Source organism: Anas platyrhynchos, chromosome 7, assembly GCF_047663525.1.
Source record: "Anas platyrhynchos isolate ZD024472 breed Pekin duck chromosome 7, IASCAAS_PekinDuck_T2T, whole genome shotgun sequence".
In the NCBI taxonomy this organism is placed as follows: Eukaryota; Metazoa; Chordata; class Aves; order Anseriformes; family Anatidae; genus Anas; species Anas platyrhynchos.
The window spans coordinates 30,266,250-30,286,019 of record NC_092593.1 but is presented as its reverse complement, the minus strand read 5'-3'; the positions used below and the strand labels follow the sequence as shown (position 1 = coordinate 30,286,019).

General features: G+C 42.3%; 1 protein-coding gene across 13 annotated transcripts in view; it reads right to left on the bottom strand.

The window, feature by feature from the left end:
• The window catches only part of AGAP1 (ArfGAP with GTPase domain, ankyrin repeat and PH domain 1), a 362,269-nt gene that overhangs the window by 241,412 nt on the left and 101,087 nt on the right, over positions 1–19,770 (bottom strand). For 7 of the 13 annotated variants that reach the window (XM_072041207.1, XM_038182547.2, XM_038182549.2 and 4 more), the window contains exon 3: positions 13,047–13,134. In XM_072041207.1, the coding sequence (XP_071897308.1) occupies positions 13,047–13,134 (88 nt within the window). Of the gene's footprint in view, positions 1–12,298; positions 12,311–13,046; positions 13,135–19,770 lie in introns of all 13 variants that reach the window. The other 6 variants (XM_038182545.2, XM_038182542.2, XM_038182543.2 and 3 more) reach the window with 1 other exon arrangement.

The following is a 19,770-nucleotide window of genomic DNA, read 5'->3' as shown; positions in this document are numbered from 1 at the left end:
CAGCTCTGAAGGACAGGATGATCGCTCCTGCCATGCCCAGCAGCCACGGCAAAGCACAAAGACAGCACAGTGAAGGACACCAACCAACAGCTGAACTGCACCCACTCGCAGCCCCAGTCTCATCCTTAAAATGATGGAAAAAGACTTTTCTATGAACACCTAAATAACTCTCTATAGCCAGGTGCAGCTGGAAAAAAATTTTATGAAATATAACAAATTTAGAGATCAAAACCATTAAAACTGTGTGGAAATTCCAATTTGGGAAGATTTTAGCATGTGGCTTATTTTCCTCTCTGAAACTCTGCACTAAGCAGTGCTGCAGTATTCTGAGCTTTCATGGGAAAAATCGGTATCCATTCGTACGGGCTCATCTGCAGACATTTCACATCAGAAGGCAAGTATTATTTCTCCATATGAAGTACACCTAATACCTACCAGAAGACACAGAGCAGTGCTTATGATGCAGCCCACAAAAAGACACAGCCTGGTACGTGCATTAGGTGAGATTCCTCATACAAAATGCTCCTGACAGAAATACAGCTTTGTTCCACGCAAAGCTAAATAAAAGCTGTGCATCAGCAACGTGCAGCCAGGGCTAGAGACCTTGCACAAGTCAGAACACCGGCTTGATGGAATCAACAAAAGCTTCTTAATCTCATTTCTATGCGTGTCAGTTCTACAAAGGTTAGTGGCTTGAATCAGCAGGCAGAGAAAAACCACATCCTCCAGTAAAAACTAATACCGATTCTAAGCACTGCATATGTTTGTGACCAGAGATGCTCTGCATTGTGAAATCTTTGTGTTGCAGAGGGAATTCCAGAGATGAAGGTTTTCATCCGGTTAGGAAAGCCTGGGCACCCCTTCATCTAGCTGATAACTGTTTCACTGAGCAATTGTGCACTGAAGCAACCGCTGATTTTCATACTATATCCCCAGGCTCAACTTCATTTGCCAGACCCTTTATTCAAGCAAATTGCCACGGGGAGGAAGTTATTTGGCCGTATGAGAAAGATAAATCTGGGGGGCTGGCCATATGACAAATCCATGCGGCAGCTGAACGCCTACCACGACACATGGGGGCAGGGCAGGCAGGGGCTGGAAAGGAGAGTGCAGGATGAGGCTGAATCTGCTGTAAAAGCCTCTGTTTCGTATTCCCTGTGACATGTAGATTTTTGACAACTGGGGTTACAAATAAGACAAGTCTTACAAGCAGAGACTGTCTCTTTTTTCTTAAGATAGAGAAGACCATGTTGAAAATTGACTCCTTTTCAGGAAAATGCGTTCAGAAGTCATTTATTCCCTTTCTTCATACATCCATCATCTTAGGACCAAATACATATATGAACTTTTTTCATTAAGCTCAGAAATAAAATTCTCACAAGATCTTCTGCAACTAAGAAAAAATACTTCAGCAGTCCAGTAAATCAATGCTAGCATCTCACAATGTTACTTGGAAGTTGGATTTCAATAAAGTATCTTTGTTTTTCCACTCAGCATCTCCCAATAAAGCACATTAAGGAAGCAAAGCATACAAAAAGCACTGAAATTAATTTTCACCCACATCTAGATGTGCTCTGTGCTTGATGTCAATTTGGGTCAGCAGCTGAGAAGCCATCACAAACTATTATTCAGCCACACATGAAGTCAGCTTTTGGGTATTCCCCTAACACCAAAAACTGTGCTAGAAAATACTTAAGAAACCAAATTGTGGTTGAGCTGGGTTGAGTGTATAAACCATGTGAGCACAAAGATTGGGGAACCACCACTTTCACACAAGAGTTAGCCACAAGCAGTTAACTGCACTCGCTTTCCAGAGAAGTGCACGGGGGAAAAAACAACAAACCCAAAGCAACCTAGTCTGGGCTTTTCAAAACTCACTGTCTGCATATCCTGAAATGTAGATTTATGCTGCATTGTAGGAAATGCATGGATGGATTTCTGGGCTAGAATATGAGCATTCTCCTTGAGGTACGAAACAATACCCCTACTTACACCAGGGCATCTTTTTTGCTCCTTGTAACTGAAGCACACGGAATGGCTGCCACAGCCCCCTCACACCGCACCATGGAGAGGAAGTAATTCAGATAGCAGCACGTTACCACCTCCCTCCCCACCAATATGAACTGATTTTTTTAGTGGGTAGTAATTAGTAATGACCCATGCAGATGTATTCTTCTCTAACTCCTGCTGATGATCTTTAACCCATTTTGCTCGCTTTTACTATTAAAGCAAAGTACACCCGTGGGCACAAACCATGTGTCGTATGATATCACCACGTTATATGGATAATTGCATAGTTACATAAAAACTTCCACGGAAGCACTCATCTCTCCTCTTGCAGTTCCATGGAAGAAGGTTTAGAGGTCTTCACTGCTGGAACCTCAGCAGCAGCTGCAAGCTGCAGTGATGTTTAACCATTCAAGATGCATTCCCTGACATACTTGCAGTACTTCTGCAGAAGGCTGTATGAGATGGGTCCACAAAACCTGGCGGTGATTTGAATGGATACCTACTGATTTTAGGCATCCAGGAAAATTATAGCTTATACTTCAAAAAAGTATTAACCACTCAACTTGCACAGAATCAGAGACTGTAATTGATGCCTTTAAATATGGTTAGATAGAAAACAATGGGGGGGTGTTCATCTGGACGACATACAGACACACTTATGCTAAATGGTATTTCTGCAGAGGTGCCGGTCTCACTCCCACGTGGCAGAAAATTTAACAGAGCAGAGAAGCCCTGAACTGCCGGAGTGGGACTGCAAATTAAGCAAAGAAGAAACAGCCCCCTGACAGGGTGATGTCTTGCTGCCACACGCTCTTAGCTCAGCCAACCAGCCAAGTAGAAGGAAATATTCAGTAGTTGCTTCCACTAACTTCAAACAGTTGCCAGGCTATAGAGAGAAAACAAAACATGGTGCTGCTTCACAGCCCAGTCTGGGAAGAACATTTACTTGAGCCAACCACGTTATTCCTCACAAATGCAGTTAATTTGGGTGCAGGGAATACTTCCAGTGCAGATTGTTGCTCTGTTAGAGGAACCTAGCAGAAGGAAAAGGAGCTACAAAGACAGCAAACCGTCTGGGATTCCCACCCAATATTATTCTTCAGACAGAAGGAGAACAAAAGGATGAGTTAACTACCAAGATAACTGTGGGGGAAAAAAGTCTATGAACAGTTAAGGTTCTTTCTCTATCTGGAAACAGGCTTGCAGAGGAGCAGCGCATGATATATTTCCCCTATAAAGCTTCTGACAGTCAGTGGAATATTGCTTGCAAGGCAGTTAGAGGAGCCCAGCCGCAATGAAAGCAGTAATGTAAGTGCAGCAGTAGGAGTAAGCCATACTTGGTACTCATCAAATGACACAGAAAAGCTTCTGCAGGAATTTTAAGCTTCATGAAAGTATTTTTATTGATAACCTGGAATATGGAAGTAACAAGATAATAACTTTGTAAAAAATGAAGCCAGGGGGACTGCAACCATATTAGGAAATTGGACCATACTTCAACACAGCCGTAACAAGTTAGAAAAACAGCGTGGAAAGAAAATAGAAGCCACATCATAGGGACAAACGCAGTTCTCCACCTGAACAGAAACAACCAGCTGCAGCAAGATGGGTAGGAAAGCAAGCCACTGGCACTGTGGAAGAGCAGGTGGGAGTTACTGTGTGCTGCAGACAAGAAGCTCATTCTAGCCAGGAGCTTAAAAACCCTCGGCCACAGCTCCTCGTATTGCTCTGCGTAGTGCACTGTAAGGGAGGAAAGGAGCAAAGGAATAGAGCTCACAAGCACTTGCAAAAAAAAAAATTAACAACCGAGAAAATAAACAGTAAGGGAAAAAAACAAAAACAAAAAAACTGAGTGAACTGAGGTTAACTGAAGAGAACAGACCAGGAATAGAGGAGACTTGAGTGCTCCTGCTGAGGAATCATCTGCAGATCCCATTCTACGGTAAGGGAAAGACCTGGTGCTTTTTTCAGTTCCTGTTTTATTATGACTCCAGGTAAATGGGCAAAAGTATGGAGTAGAAGATGACAATGTTCTATTCGCGGCTCACTGAAACTTTAGGTATAAGCCCTGGGACCTATGATCTAAAAAGGAAAAGCTCAGTAACAGAACCACATTCTGGACGAGCCCCTGCTAATGTGCATTTTGATTTCGTTTGTGCTCATGGTACTGCAAACTTTGCACTGTTTCAGTCTACCAATACGCATCCCTGTACCCCAGAGCACCCAGCTTACAACCTAGCTGGGAACTGATGGGCTGGCTGACAAGCGTGAGAACTTACCTGGCCACTAGACCTGCCTGGCAAGCACTGGCACTGCACCTCCCTTTTCTGCAGAAGCCATTTGTGGAGCACCTCTCTCACAAAGACAGCATCACAGATGCATTTAGGTGGTACTGAAGAATATGATATCAGAAATTGTACTGTGCTGTGGATGTCCTGACCTGGGCAGACCAGAGAAAACACTGACCTGGTTTTGCTAAGAAAAAAAAACCTGCCAAGGTTTTGCTGAGAAACTCAGAGTGCTTTGCACTAGTGCAGGACACACGGCTGAGCTGGAGGACACGAGGTGGCTTACAGCGTACAGCTCTATTGCAGAATACATTGAGGGCTGTTGCAAGTCATCTCTCTCCTCCTAATTTCCATGTTTGTATGAAATTCCAAAATAAGATTACGCCACCTTTATACACCCTAATGAAAGCTCTCTAGCAATGTTGAGTCAAAACACTGATATGTACCTTCCAGATAGTAGATATCTGTTGCCTTACAGACATTAATGTTTAACCCTCACAGAGGAGGGTGCTCATACTGAAATAAAAATTGGTATCAAAAAATATTAGGTACTACACCAGAATGATGCCTGTCGCTTTGCACAGGCCTGGGAAGAATTTATGGCTGTCCTTCCTCCTAAGGAGGGCATATTAACCTGTATGAAATTTTTATATGTAATAAATAGGCTTGAGATTTTTAACTGTCCAAGGTTCTAGCTTGAATATGCAAAACTCTGAATTATTCTCTTCTAAGTGGTAAAGGCCTGTGCCTTGCAAGTGAGCACTCAGACCTTGGAAATTACTGCACTAGCAAGGTATCAGACAGCCATCAAGCTGACGTGACAAAGTACCACATTTTCATCCATTTACTGCACAAACATAGGAAAATTTTGACACCGAGCAAATAGAAGCTGAGTAACATTTTATGTGTTAAGTATGCCCTTTCTCATAATTCTCTCAAGTGAGAAGATATCTCAGACAGTTTAACGAGGGAAAACAAACAGCAGGAACCTGCAAGGATCTCCCTCCTCCAAGAGTCCCCCAGATCTGCCTCCACCTCCCAAGTGCCAGGAGACCTCTCTCAGCAGCACCCCCACTATCACAACACCTGCACGACTTTCTCTGTATGCTGAATCCTGTGATTACAGCTTGAAATAGCTTTTAGACTGACTTACCGCAGCACTTCCTGCGTTGCTGCTTCTGTGACTTGTATTTAACATTCCTTCCAGCACCGTAATCTCTGAACTTCGCACAGCAAGGCAGAGCCATGGGTGTCGGCTGTTCAAGCTTTATCAGACAGCAGAACCCTTCAGGTAAACACACTGAGGAACTTTAAGAGCTATACCAAATTAAGTACTAAAATGTAAAGCAAAAAAAAGGTATTTGTACTTTCATAGGGCATAGGATTACATTCAAGTCCCATTTCTACTCGTAAAATAGGAAGCCAGGCATTCCTGATAGCCTTCTTCACTTGCTGTTGACTTTTCTGGTTTATTTTATTGACAGCAGGTGCAGACAGATGCTTGAACATATCACACCCACTAATTGCACGTATGCTGCAAGTCTAATTTTAAACATTTATTTTTTTTCAAGCCAGCTGGAGACAAACAACAAAAAGCAGCAATCAACTTCTTTGGGCAGGATGTGATGCTACTTTAGTACACTCCTACCTACCTGTTGCCATCGGCCAAGTATTTGTTTTTTGTTTGTTTGCTTTAAGAGTCTACACACAAAAATACCACTTTCCAAACAAAGTTCTTTACATCTTTAGCCACATGACTGAAAATAGCATGGCTCTTCTTTACTGCATTCCTTAAAAAATAAATTGCTTTATCACACATCATCTTTCAGACACCAGCCTGTTCACTCAGCTTCCACCTTTCAAGCTAACATAAACTGTCTCCTGACAGCATCCGCTCAAAATTTCTCTACGCAGGTTGAACTTTACAAGCTTCCAATGTGATTTCAAAGATATTAACACATGACAAACCCTAAGCTGCATAACCAAGATAAGCGTAAAGCTCCTACAAGCAAAGAAGCAGAGATTTCTGGCTTTTGTTTGATTGCTTTTTGTTTAAATATTCCTTGGGTTTTTATACTTAGGTTATAGCCAACTTTTTCAATACCTGTCCTTTCATTACAGTATTATGTTGCAAATAGTAGCCCTGAATTGAACATTCGAGTTATCCAGGTGCAATTGTGCTACTACCGATCAGAACACAAATCAAAAAAAATGGTGAGATTTACTATATGAGAACATGATTATTATATAATAGTATACTATATATCTTACAGGTAAGAAGAAATATTTTCCATCTATATGTTGTATTTTAGTGTTTTCTCTTTCCATGTGAAATAAATCACAAGTTTTTCAGATGCTCCTTCCTAATGCCAAGTGACAGTCCTACAAATATAACTGGAAGATTTAAAAAATTATCATCATAGACAACAGGCTGTCAAGATATAATCTTGCTATCCTGCAAAGTGGAAGGCCTTTACAATTCCTGAAATGTGTAAGAAAACACTAGTGACAGCCTGCTGTAGCAGCAAATTCCAGTTTGTCGAGATTTAGGCATAGTATGAATCCAGTCAGAGAACTTGCCTTACTTTCTGGTACTGGTCCCCAAAACAACAAAAGGCTAAGTCAAAGAAAAACAATTAGAAACATTAAAAAAATAAAAAATTCAATAACATGTTTATGTTTTGCTTTAAGACTGAGATCTAAATGTTGGGCTGTGATTTTAAAATAAATCCAGAATTAAAATTTGAAAGAAAGAATGAGAAACAGGCCTTTCTTCCATCTACAGCCACTCCAAGCTGAATTCTGATTCAACAGCAGTACAAAGCAATAAACACTGGGGACTTAAGAGTCATTTACTACTGTTAAAAGCCCAAAGTTACAACAGCTATAAACCTAAATCCCAGTTTTTACCTGGGATGGAACCTTCTGAGGAGCCTTTTTATAAGAAGGGCAACCAATCCTACAGACACAAGTCATCAAAATCTCGGAGTATTCATGTTGCAGTGCGTTCAAGACATTAATGATCACTCTGTCCTCAAGGCACGCAACCTAGAAAGGAAGTCCCATCGAGGAAATTGCGTCTCCAGCATCTTCTCCTTGGGAAAAGAGCAAATACTAACCTCTCCATTAAATAACTCTTCCTTATTTGCGCAACACTTAAAACAGTCGTTGACTTGCCCGCTGGAACAGAGAGGTTTTCAAAGGGTTTGCTAAACCACACAGCTAGTCTCCAGGGGATGAGGAGAGGGAAAGAGAGGAAGATGGGCTGCAGAATGGAGATTTCGGAATACATAAACACGCTCTTTTATGCTAAGCCTGAAAGGCTCCCAAAGCCCAGGAGAGCCAACTGCAGCAATACTTTAAAGTGATCAAAAAAGACAAGTGTTATTTGGTATCTGGATGTCAGTGTGAAGTGCCAAATAAAAATAATTAGCTGATACTGTAATAATGAGATAGCGGACAAAGAACTAAGAGAGGAGATCACTCTGAAACCCATGTCTAATGTTATCAGTGCCTTCTGCACGCAGCCTCAGTCTGCGCTTCCACAGATGAAGAGAGCACTCCACAGCTGCAGCTGCCCCAAAAGCCTGTGAAACATTGCAGCAAGGATTTAAACACAACGTGAAAAATTGCAGCTCCCCCAAGTTTTTGTTTTGTGGTACAGGTGTTTTAATGGATGCAACATCCAGCTCCTTGCAAGGAATTGGATTCTAAAGGATGTTATTTTGAACTTAAACACACTGGGAACTCTCACCAGGTTTCATGGCATAAGCTATGTGTATAAGCTACAAATACGAGGATGATTTTATGGAATTCCAGGAAACTACAAGTGAAAAAGCATGAAGTTTCTCTTCAAGAAAAGCACATACGCACATATTTCAGAGGACAAATTTTACTACTTCACATTTATATTTCAGTTGGCTTGCTCACCAGGAACAGAACACATGGCTTAGTCTGGGACAGATCCCCTCCTTTCATACATAAAAGATTTATTTGGTTGTTTAGTAGATACAGACTACAGATTCCCACATATTTGAAAAACATTAGCCAGATAAAAAAATCACTAATGACTTCTGTGAACAGATTTTTGAATTTAGGAGCTTAATTGTTCACAGAAGAAACATTCACGTTTTTGGCCTACTGGATTATGGTTATGTGGGGAGATTTTGGTGATGGGAGCTACAGGGATGCCTCTGTGCCCCATGTGCAAGCAAAGCCAGCTCCAGCCTGTGAGGTCAGTGCAGGAGGAGGGCAGGAGAGAGGTCCCCGGTGGAGCAGGCTGTCCCCCTGCAGCCCATGGGTCCCACAGTGGGGCAGGTCTCCATACTGCAGGCTGCAAAAACGAGCCTGGGCACAGCAGGTGGGCATGGACACACAGGGAAGGCCCCAGACCAGAGCAGGGCCAGGCAGCGAGCACCAAGGAGCAGATAAAATTCCAATCTCTGATCTCTATCTCTACTAAATCTCCCAGCACTTTAAGGTATAAAGACCATGAAAACAGCCTTGTCTGTCCACTTAGTTTAACAGAACTGCAAGCCAAGAAGCAGCATCCTCCCCCCCTCCCCTCACTAGGAGAACAAGCTCCACAATCACTTCTATCGCAGAGATGAGCAACTCAAGCATTAGATCTTTTCCATGAATGACGTAAATCGGAAGGTTATCTAGATTAACAGATTATACTTCGATTCTCTGTATACGTGCTTTATAATATTCTTTGGTCTGACAAAAATCTCATAAGGGGATGTTGAACGCAAGCAGCTTAAATTTATAAGTAGTCACGTTCAATCGTCCTTGGAGAGTTAGACTCTGCTGAAGTAGTGGCTACAGTAACTCTGAGAGCTTCCCAAGCCTCTCCTTTGCACAGGAGGCCTAGGCACCAACAGCCTAGAAAGTACAGCAGAGACATCTGACATTTTCATTTCTACTCTACCTTCTTTCACACACAGGTACATAAAGTTTCCACTGGCTGCAGCAGTTATTTGCCCTCTGTAGGCAAGGCATCAGATGGGCTTTATATGCAGCTGAGAACACAAAAACATTTCACTCTTCCAGGAAAAAGGAATCTTAACTATATCCACAAATTTAGTTAACTTAAAATATACGCCCCCTCATTCTAAAGCAAATTGACATTCTAGAGCAAATTGACACTAATCACTAATTCTCAGAAAACCAGCAGCAAATAAGGTAATTTTCAATGTCAGGAAAGAAGTTAATGCTTTACATTACTTTTAAGCCAGTCTCGTAAGCATACTTTATACCAGAGATGTGCAGTTATAAAGATTTTTCAAAGCTTACCACAGATAAAACCACAGCAGTTGTTATACCTACTGCTTTGGTGTTCTCCCTTATGTTTTACTGCCTACCCAAAGGTACCACAATCTTAAATCTAACTGCTTCCTCCACAAGGAAGCTTTCTTCCCAACTCTCATTTTAATTATTCTGTTATTTTCTATTTTAAGGGGATTGTGTTAATGCAAACTCACGTACCCATCTTTCATAACAAACTTTTGTTTTCGTAAATTAAAGATATTTTCATAAACTGCTGGACAGATTCAGCAATTCATGCTCACATTCATCTGTTTTAGTATTTTACATTACTTGGGCAATAAGGTGGGAGAGAAAAACCTTGTTTCTTCCCATCCTGGGGGAGATACTTTTGTCCAAAGTACACGATCGGAACTTTGTTTTCTGCTTTTAAGCGTATCAGAAAGAATACTGAAATAGCCATCACATGAATTACAGCACTCACAGGCATACAAGAGATCTGTGAGGGTCTTTAAGTCACATTCCATGCCTCTGTGGCTTGTTATGAAAGAAAAACCCAACCAGTACCAAATAGCCCTGAAACACAGTATTCCAACAAAGTTCAATTCACCTTGGTCTACAAATTTGTTTCAAATTGCAAACACACGTTTCATTATGTCTCTAGAGGTAGAATCAAGTTTTAAACAAATGAAAAAAAGACATTAGGTTGCACACACCTTATTTGTAGCTCTCCTACAGTTGTTTCAGCGATGTAAAAAAAAAAAAAAAAGTTGCATGGTAGTTTTTTTTCCAACAGCTTGGAATGTTCCAAAAAGACCACAAATCACTGATAAATACTCTACTTCCAATAATGTTCTTGCTGTATCATTATAGGGGAAAAAATGTACATCCCAAACTACTGTAATTTCAACTTGTTATAAGGATATACATCACTTGTTTTCTTACATCAAAATACAACTGATTTAAAAACCTGTCACACAGGAATGTAACTACGTGCATGTTAAATATGCATAAGAAGAGTCTAAAAGTCAATTTTCTCTCCGGGTAATATTTACTCCAAGGATCCAAACGTTTACAAGTTACAGTAAAGAATAAAATTGGGTCAAACATTGAGAGAAAACTGCTCTATGCTTTAATGTTATATGATTCTTTCTCTTGGTGGGGAGTGTGGGGGGGAAAGGTTTAGGGCAGAAAAAAAAAAAAAGCCTCATCTTAAAAGAGCAGAGGGAAACATGAAACCATCTTTATAGACTGAACATTCATTTACTGGAATGCTGAAGCTACCTTAAAGGCCTAAAAGAGATCTGGTACTCGTCTAATTTAGGGCAGGTTTCATGGTAATTGTAGCAATTTAAAAGGCAAAGGATAGCAGAAAGTGGTCCCTGGTTGTAATCACCGTTTGCACATGAAGTATGCATCAATCATTCTACCAATTAGATACTACTTACACGATGCCTGATAAATTTTGCTGCTAGTAAGCCATTCAGTTAATAAACTTCTCTTCATAACTAGTCAAGCAGCTGAGACCTTAATGCCTCATATAGAAAACGTCCTTTATCCAACTCAAGAAACCCGCACATTTAAAAGACCTCAGAAAAGGACAAAGGGCAGAACTGCATTGATTTATCTAATGCTCCGTTCCCATGCAGAATGGGAAAATCCTAGGGCCCACGCTGCAACGCAACAGAATCCTCCACATTGATGCTGCCTTTTACACCCAGTGACAGTGGTTGGACTTCGATTGGTTACAAAAAGAAATAAAACACTAACAAATAATTTCAGTAGATATTTACTCAAGAGAAACTATACGGGTTGAATTTCCTTAATGCTAACTTGATTAGAAATCTTGACTGTGTTGCATACGAGGTGAATTAGAGCTCTTAATTATTTCAGTTTTCCTACCGTTAATGAGATGGAATGGTGTCATTAGTGAGGCTTGTCAGCTACACTTATGTGCAAAGAAATGATTTGACACTGCTTTTGAAATCTAATCCTTTCGGGGAAAACAGTCTGAACGTCACTCAAGCACTGTAAATAAAAATCCTTGAAGACAAAGAGGACAGATGGCAACACTCTCAAGGAACACCATCTAAAATATTCATAGTTTAGGAGAAGAGTACTATTAACCCTGTAAATAATCAATATGTTTAAATTTCACAAGAAAAAATATCTTCTGTTCATCAAATGAGGAACAAAATCAGCAGAGATGCTCGTTATTTTCTGAACACTTGTATTCTGTGGATCTACATGCTTCATAACTACTTCCCGCTATCAGCACCCAGAAGCTGCAAACGTAAATGTCATCTACATGCAATTTTGTTGCTAGGCTGAGTTATCACCCCCTCAGTCCTAGCTACAAAGAAGCAAAACCACATAAGGCAAGGTTATAAACTGGTATTATTATTATGCAGGAGCAGCCATGGCAATCCCTCCCTTTCCTTCTCCTCCCATTTTAACTACAATTAAAGACTGTTAGAAAGTCAGGTAAAATGCTTAACAGCTTCCTTTGGTAGGAGTTAATTCAAAACAAATGTTATCAGAGATGCATGAAGCTACCTACTACTGCTGAAAAGACAACTACAGCAAGGGACAAAAACAGTGAGATGTACTAAAGACTTGAAATCAAAAGGAAACAAATCAAGATGATACACAGAACAAGGGGAAAACGCTACAGTACAAAAACCGCCTTCTGCCTCTTCAAAACAAGAGCTGCCATGAAGACAATGTATAGTTACCTGCATCCATATCTGCAAAGAATGGAACAGCCAGTAAGGAAAAGAAGGAACCAGAAATTCAGTGTCTCAGAGTTGGATTTAAAAGTTCATAAGGAGAATAAATAAAGAAATCAAAAAAAGTATTTAGTGTAAGACACGCTTCTGTAAGGTACTACGATATTCATGATTTCAAGCTACAGACTTGTTTTGATTATTGTTAAACACTAAAATCTTTCCAGGTATACATTAATTTTCTGTGGCATCAGAACAGGTTTTGTTTTGGTTTTCTTCCTTTTTTAAATTTCAAGACCAAAGATTTAATATATTAAACAAAGAACAACTTAGATCTTTGGTTTAGCTTGTGAGGTTTGTTTTTATTTATTTTTACTTTTCCAACATGACAAGCTGAATGGCCCAATTCTGCAAAAATCTGGTAATCCAGTACCAGATAAAACAATTCTGTCTTTCAACAGCCCAGCTGAAAGCAACTGCACTGGGGGTAATGAACTCTTTTCTATATATGGCTGTAAGTTTCTCTTATGTACAAACAAGGGATGAAAAACCATTTAAGGATGCTAAGAAGTTATGCAAAGGGTAAAATTACACTTATCACATGTACTTATCTCAGTCTGGAAAATGTTAAAGAAAAACTGTCCATGACCATTGAAAAGACAATAGGTTTCTTTACCAATTTGTTTAATTGCATGATTAAAAATTTATTAAAACATGGTCTGTGGGGAGAAATAAAGAAATTTGCATATCCACATACCTTCAGGTGATTCTTCTTGGACATATGTGCCAGTCAGATACCGGTGTACAAGTGCAGACTTGCCACTAGCTAGGTTACCCACAATCCCCTGGAAAAAAGGAAAAAAAGTTAAACTGCAATTAATTCCCATAAAAAAGCAGTATATTCAAGCAAGATCTTAACACACAAATCATTTCTCTGACTTGAGGAAAAAGCCCATGCCACAGGAGCACCTCAAAATATGTCAACAGCTAAATCATCTGCCAAAAAGCTAAGGCTACAGCAGAAAATATAAACAACATAGCATAAAACAAAATTAGTAGCCTTCCTTTACTCTTCTTGCCATTAATTAACCCCAGGTGGGAATACGAGGCAACGTGTAGATTTCAAGGAAGAAAGCTGAAACTTGGAGAAAGGTTTGCACCTCTATACTGAAAATGTAAAGAAGCTTTAAAATCATAATACTGTGAAGTATCCCTGCAGACCATCCAGCCATGTGATTCACACTGCCTCTCTATTTCAGCATAATCTGTATGGCCACAGAGATGCAGATACAGTTATATATATATGATATATAGGATACATATAGTTATGGCTATAGAAATACAGATTTGGGCATGTCTACCAGGACTTACTGAAGTCCTTACTTCACCAGCTGAACTTTCCAACAAGCTTACAAGTCAAACTGTCCATGCCCAAACACCTTCTCTGGAACGGATGACAAACAAATATAAGTACACGATCTTAAACCATTTTTTTTAAGATGGTTTTCTCACGATTGGTTTTAAAGGACAAGCAGAAGTGGTAGAACATAGCTCAATGACAAACAGTTTCCTTCCTCAAGGTGCTCAAATGCCAAAGATTAGCTGTGACTCTTGCTCTTTCAGAAGGGGTGTGATGCAAGTCCTCCCGCAGTACTCCCACAGTCCCAAACCAGCCTGCCCCTTCCTGACGCAGATCCACGCTAGCAGACAAAACAATTCCTGCTGCTACGGCCCTGGGCTAGTCAGACCAGAGTGAGCAACACATACAGCCAGATCTAAGCCTGGCTGCCTGCCCTGCATGGTTAAGAGGGCCATGTGGGCCTGGAGAACACACCTGTACATTTCAGTTATACATCTTGCTTTCCTGCTCAGGAGTCACTCAGTTATTCAGATCTCCCTGTGAACAGGACTCTGCAGACACAGCACTTCCTCAGTTACTGGGGATGAGATGGGAACTGGCTTCCTCTTCTAAACAAACCGAACCCTGCTTTGTTGTACATGACTATCTTGACCCTAACCAAGAGGTTTAGAACACAAGCTCCCTGGAGATAGGATGAACTCTCAGCTGGCTGGCTTAAGGCTGCCAAACAGAGGCCGGAGGAACAAGTTCCACATTAATGCACAGTCCCTATTCCACTTTCTTAATCCTAAGTGATGAGAAGCTATCCTCCTTATTAAAAAGTTGCTTAAACCAACAGAGTGGTGTCACCTGTGATGACAGTTTTAGAGTCAGTAGGTTGGGAGGGGCAGCAAAAACCAATCTATTCTTTACAATTATGAACAGCCTTCAATTAAGACAAATACAACAGTGCCTGGAGGATACCCACCTTCTCCCTACAGCTGGCATGCAAGAAGGGCTCAGCCAAAGCCCAAGTTAGGCAGGGAGCAAAGGGAAGGCAGTGCTGCATCTCCCTTGTGCCCCTGTGATAGCATAAGCTTTAAGTGCAATGAATAGCATGGGCTACAGCGAAAGGATATAAAACAAGAACCCAAACAGATTTCTGAAGTCCCAGGAAACAAGAACACATGGCATAACTTGGGGGTGAGAAGCAGGGAAAAGAAACTCCAGATCCCATTCTGACCTAACACTACAGGAAGCTTCGCTCTTCCTCCATGCGGGTTAGTGGGAAAGTGCTCAGACAAAAAACAGGTAGAAAAAAAAAAAAGCATAACAAGAAACTCAACAGAAGAAACCCACTGCAAGTGTAGCTGCTACCAGAGAAGTCATACAAGATGAAAAAGGACACCAGAGCCCTAGCAACCATACACCAGACAGCTGCTTACTGGGCTTTGAGTTGGCTTTGAGGAGTGTTTAACCCACTGTGCTGGAAGCTTTTAATTTAATTTACATCTGGGCAATTACAAGCCATGCTAGCATATAATCAAAGAACAGCTCAGGTTGGAAGGGCCCTTAAAGCCCATCTTGTTCCATAGGCAGGGATGCCACCCACCAGATCAGGTTGGCCAAGGCCCCATCCAGCCCAGCCTTCAACAACACCTCCTTGAATGGGGCACCCACAGCTTCTCTGGGCAGCCTGGGACAGGGCCTCATCACCTGCAAGTGAAGCTTACACCAAAACGTCAGTATCTAAGGGTCAGTGCAAGATATGTGGCAGAGGCAAACACCACCTAATGACTGAACCTTGTGTTCTCAGCCAGCACTTCCATGGGACTCAGCTCTGGAAACACAGCAGAGCTTCACTCAGGGCTGGCCGTGACAGCAGCACTGACCAAACCTGCCTTTCCCCTTCAGGGCTAAGGAACAAGTAACTTATTCCAGTAAGCTGTAAATTATAAGCACAGCTGCACCACTGAAATTCGGAAATCTCTAAGATTTACTCCATGCATGTATAAATGCTAACAAACTAAATATTCATTGAGGTTTATCTCACAGGCTGGCTTAAATGCTGGCTGTAGCAAGGTTCCTCACTAGGAGCGTCTTTTTTTCTGGGTTACAGAAGACACCCTGCTCCCTACAAGTTTTTACTAGTCACTTGTTCTTTTCTGTGGAGTTGCAAAACTCCATCTTGTGAAGCAGGTAGCTTCCACAGGTGTGCAACTTCATCTACCTGATAAGCCTCACCACGTAGGAAGACAAACACCAGCAATGAAAGGATACAGCTGATACTTCAATCCTCTTAAACCATTAATCTGCTCCTCATGCTTGGCTTCACAAGCAGGTCAGACATGCAAGGCAATGACGGCCTGCAAGATGCCCACGCTCACCGGCTGACATCAAAGGTTTTGAGTCTAGAAAGGAGGTCTCTTGATTGGAGCCAATCAAGATTTTGGGTACACACGTCATTTAAGTCCCCCTGGGCAATCTACTCCAAAAAAGCTACGCTGAAGGGATTAGTGTTTATTGATAAAGAGATAGAGGTGCTTGCTAGTTGTTGTACCTTCAGCAAGCAGCTAACCAGCACACGATACTCACTGGAGCAGCAGCTCGGCATGGTCCCAAGGCAAGCTTTCCCATGTCATTCCCCACCAGACCTACATTATGATTGTCTATACCAAGAATAGCAAGAAAACCAGAACTATCTCTGAATCAGGAGATTGGAGATGCCATTTCAGCTGTCTCCCCTGCAGATAAACAGCCTGGCCAAGGCCCTTCATGAGTAACACACTTTCTGAAAAACTGGGAAGCAAGAAAACTTTGTGTGTTTTTACTAGGAAAATAACGAGAGAGAAGAACATTTTGTGTTGTCACTTTACAACCAACAACTCTATGACTTTGGAAACATCACTGATGCAATTTCTGACCTACTTTGTAGCCAATGCAACAACACCACCTATGAACAAAGCCATTATGTCATGAGGTACAACCACAGGCACAGAAACTCCCAGCAGGTATTTAAACCTTCATTTACAAGTGACTGTAGTCCCGCCTGTACACATACGAATGCTATTTTATATTGTACTGGTGCCAAAAACGTAACTAGTCAGAGGGCAAAACTGCCAGGACCAGAAAAGCAACAGCTCAGGCCGCAGTGAGAGGGAACTGCTGGGTCCTTGGCCTGGGGCTAGAAGTGGTACTGTCATTAGCCAGACCCCAAATATTTATAGGACATTCAGAGATTTCAGAATACCACTCAGTTTGGTGTTTTTGCCCTCAAACATCCCAAAGACATCTTCCAGAACTGGTGGTTTGCCAGCGTGCTCCTCCTTACAGGCACCCAGAGAGACACGTCTGCCTGGCCAGGAGAGCACCATGAAACAGGATGCTACAAACTGATGCAGAAAACAGTGATTGGGATGAACAAAATGTGTATTTCAATTAAGAAACCACCTCATGTATGTAGCAGACCTAGAGCCTTCTTCCCAATAAGTTTCATTATTAAAACCACTGCCACATAAAAAGCAGTGCATTTCCTTTCTTTCTCATTCATGTTCATAAGCTGTTTTCAATATAGAAAACAAGAAGTGTTGGAGTTTTAAAGATAAAGCAGGACTGATTTTCTGGGTCAGAATGGCCAACTGCTTCTTAGCAGAGAAGTTCCTGAATTTGTACTTCAAATCACTTTTAAGCTACCCACTGACCTGACAAACTGAGCTCAAGCTGAAAGCAGCCAACACGAGAAGCCATTAACATTGCTATTCCAGCATAAAACTGCACTAACTTCTCGAAACCGCAGGAACCCCAAGTCACCTCGAGCTGCCCACAAGATTTGCATGTCTGACACCGCTTCGCTTTCTCCCCAGACAACCAGGTCAGGAAACAGGCACAAGGCACCGAGCTCCTCCTGTCTGCCCACAGAGGGTTCCTTCAGCCTCCCCTGGCTTTTCTGCCAGGTATGGAAGCAGTCCGTGGGATTGCAGCCTGGCATAACCAGCCTGCTGTCACCCAGTGATACTACTTCCAGCCTCTGTCTGTTATTAACCTCTGAGACTAGGAGCAGCAGATCTCACGCTGACAAATTCTGACTTGTAGTACCACGAAATTGCCCTCAGTTGGGATTTCTACTTGTTTTAGGGACGATCCCACACTTTATGACAACTATCCCTGCATGCTTTCAGAGCACGTGTACTCCTGTCCCCTCAACTCTAGATGGGAAAGCCCCAAACCACGTCTGTCTGCAGGTCCACGTGAAGTGCACTGCGTCCTTACAGCACCTTCGGGAACAAAGCCACCACCCAGCACCGAAACTCACAGTCCCTCTGACGAGGACGTAACGCAGTGCCCCACCAGGATGACTGAATCATTTATTTGCACATCTGCTCAGACGCAATTTATACAACCCCAAACCACTGTGCTTACACCCTACTGAAGCCTACTTATGAAAAAGCCTCACGTATTGACAGCACAGGGCATCTTAAAGCTATTCAGCACAGCAGATTGACTGCACAAGGCTTTTTTTTGGAATAAATAGAATGATTTTGTCCATTTAGTTCTCCTGTTTACTCTGCCTACCACCAGGCCATGTTTTGAAGTTGCTACAGTGACGGGAATGCCATCCCCCTGCTGCAGGCCAGCCTCCAGACCCCAAAATTTGTTACCTCCTAAACAGGCCAGCAGCTGAAGGCAGCAGACGGGGCTGAGCAGCTTAGCCAGCTGTGCCACACCATTTGCTACGGTTTGCAAGGAGAACAAGCCCTTATTCTGCATCTCCATCAACAGGATCCAGGAGCATCACCATCGCTCAATAGACTTCTCCCTGTGTGTTTTCCCCAAGTCCTTTTCTATTCCTGTTAAACTTCTGTGGGGCCTGGAAGCGTAACAGCAGCTGCTATAAAACCGTTAGCCTCAATTCAAGGGCTGCCCAGACACTGCAGTGAACAGCCTCTCCCAGCAAGCTACCAGCCACCTTTTCCTACAGGACAGCGTTGGTTTGGGCAGGGCTTCCTTCACAAGCCAGTGACATTAAGCCTGACCATCCCACCTGCACTGCCAGGTGACAGGAGCCAACATCCCGCTTTTCACACCTCCCCAGCAGCCCAGCACAGCCCAGATGAACCAACGCACCCACAGCTCTCCATGGAGGTGAGCCGATGGCAGTGCTGTGGCCGAAGGGAGGGCTAGCTCTCAGCATTACCTTCTTGCTCCTTTGCCCCAGCCCAGAGCCACCAAGGATTCCGCGAGCACAGGGATGACTTGCTACACGCACTCCTCCATGAGGGCAGATTTATAGGAGCAGATCCCTTTCCAGACGAAGACCTAGTTTGCCCTTTCTGCTGGACCCAAGTTCACAGCTCCAGCTGGCACTGCTCGCTTCAGTCATTTGCTGCGGTATAATCAAATTATTGTCTGCACAACGGTGGGAGTCCTGCTTTCATCCGGTGCTAAGCAGGCTACAGCCTTAGACAGCGATCCTCAGGCTCACGCATGCCAACCACTTCAAATCAATTCTCTACAGCAGCTACACAGCACAAGTTTATTTCCATGCCACCGCTTCACACAACGTGGGGAAAAGTATTCAGATAATGCAGCATTGGTGTTACAAGAGGTGACTGTGCCCCCAAACTGCTCCTAACGCCCTGCAACTCTATATTAGGGCACAGGAATTACAGCTTTGGTCTGACCTGCAAGCCACACGTTCATTACTGGGTGTTGGGAACTGGAAGGATGGGACAACAAGGAAATCCCCCATAGATAAACTCCCAGCATAAACTAGCAGCCACTGCAGTGGACTGGACTCCAGCCAACACCTTCCAGTCCTAAGCTCTTCAGAGTTTCTTTTGCAATGTATTTTGGGAGATACTTACCTTCCAAAACATACCATCAGTTAAACCCAATCTGGTAAACCTTCTGCAGGTCCTTCTGGTGCAATATATATTTATATCTATTGACTCAGATTTCTCTTTTATTTACCTTGTGCACTGCTAAAATAAAAGCAGGAAGGCAGCTCCAGTTTGGAGGAAGCTGTTCCCATTGGAATGTCTTTGCTATCAAGTGCATTTGTCATGTCAGGTTTGATCTATGCTTTCCCTCATCTTCATAAAAGTTATCATCAACTCAGATTTGGAAAAATAAATTTACCACA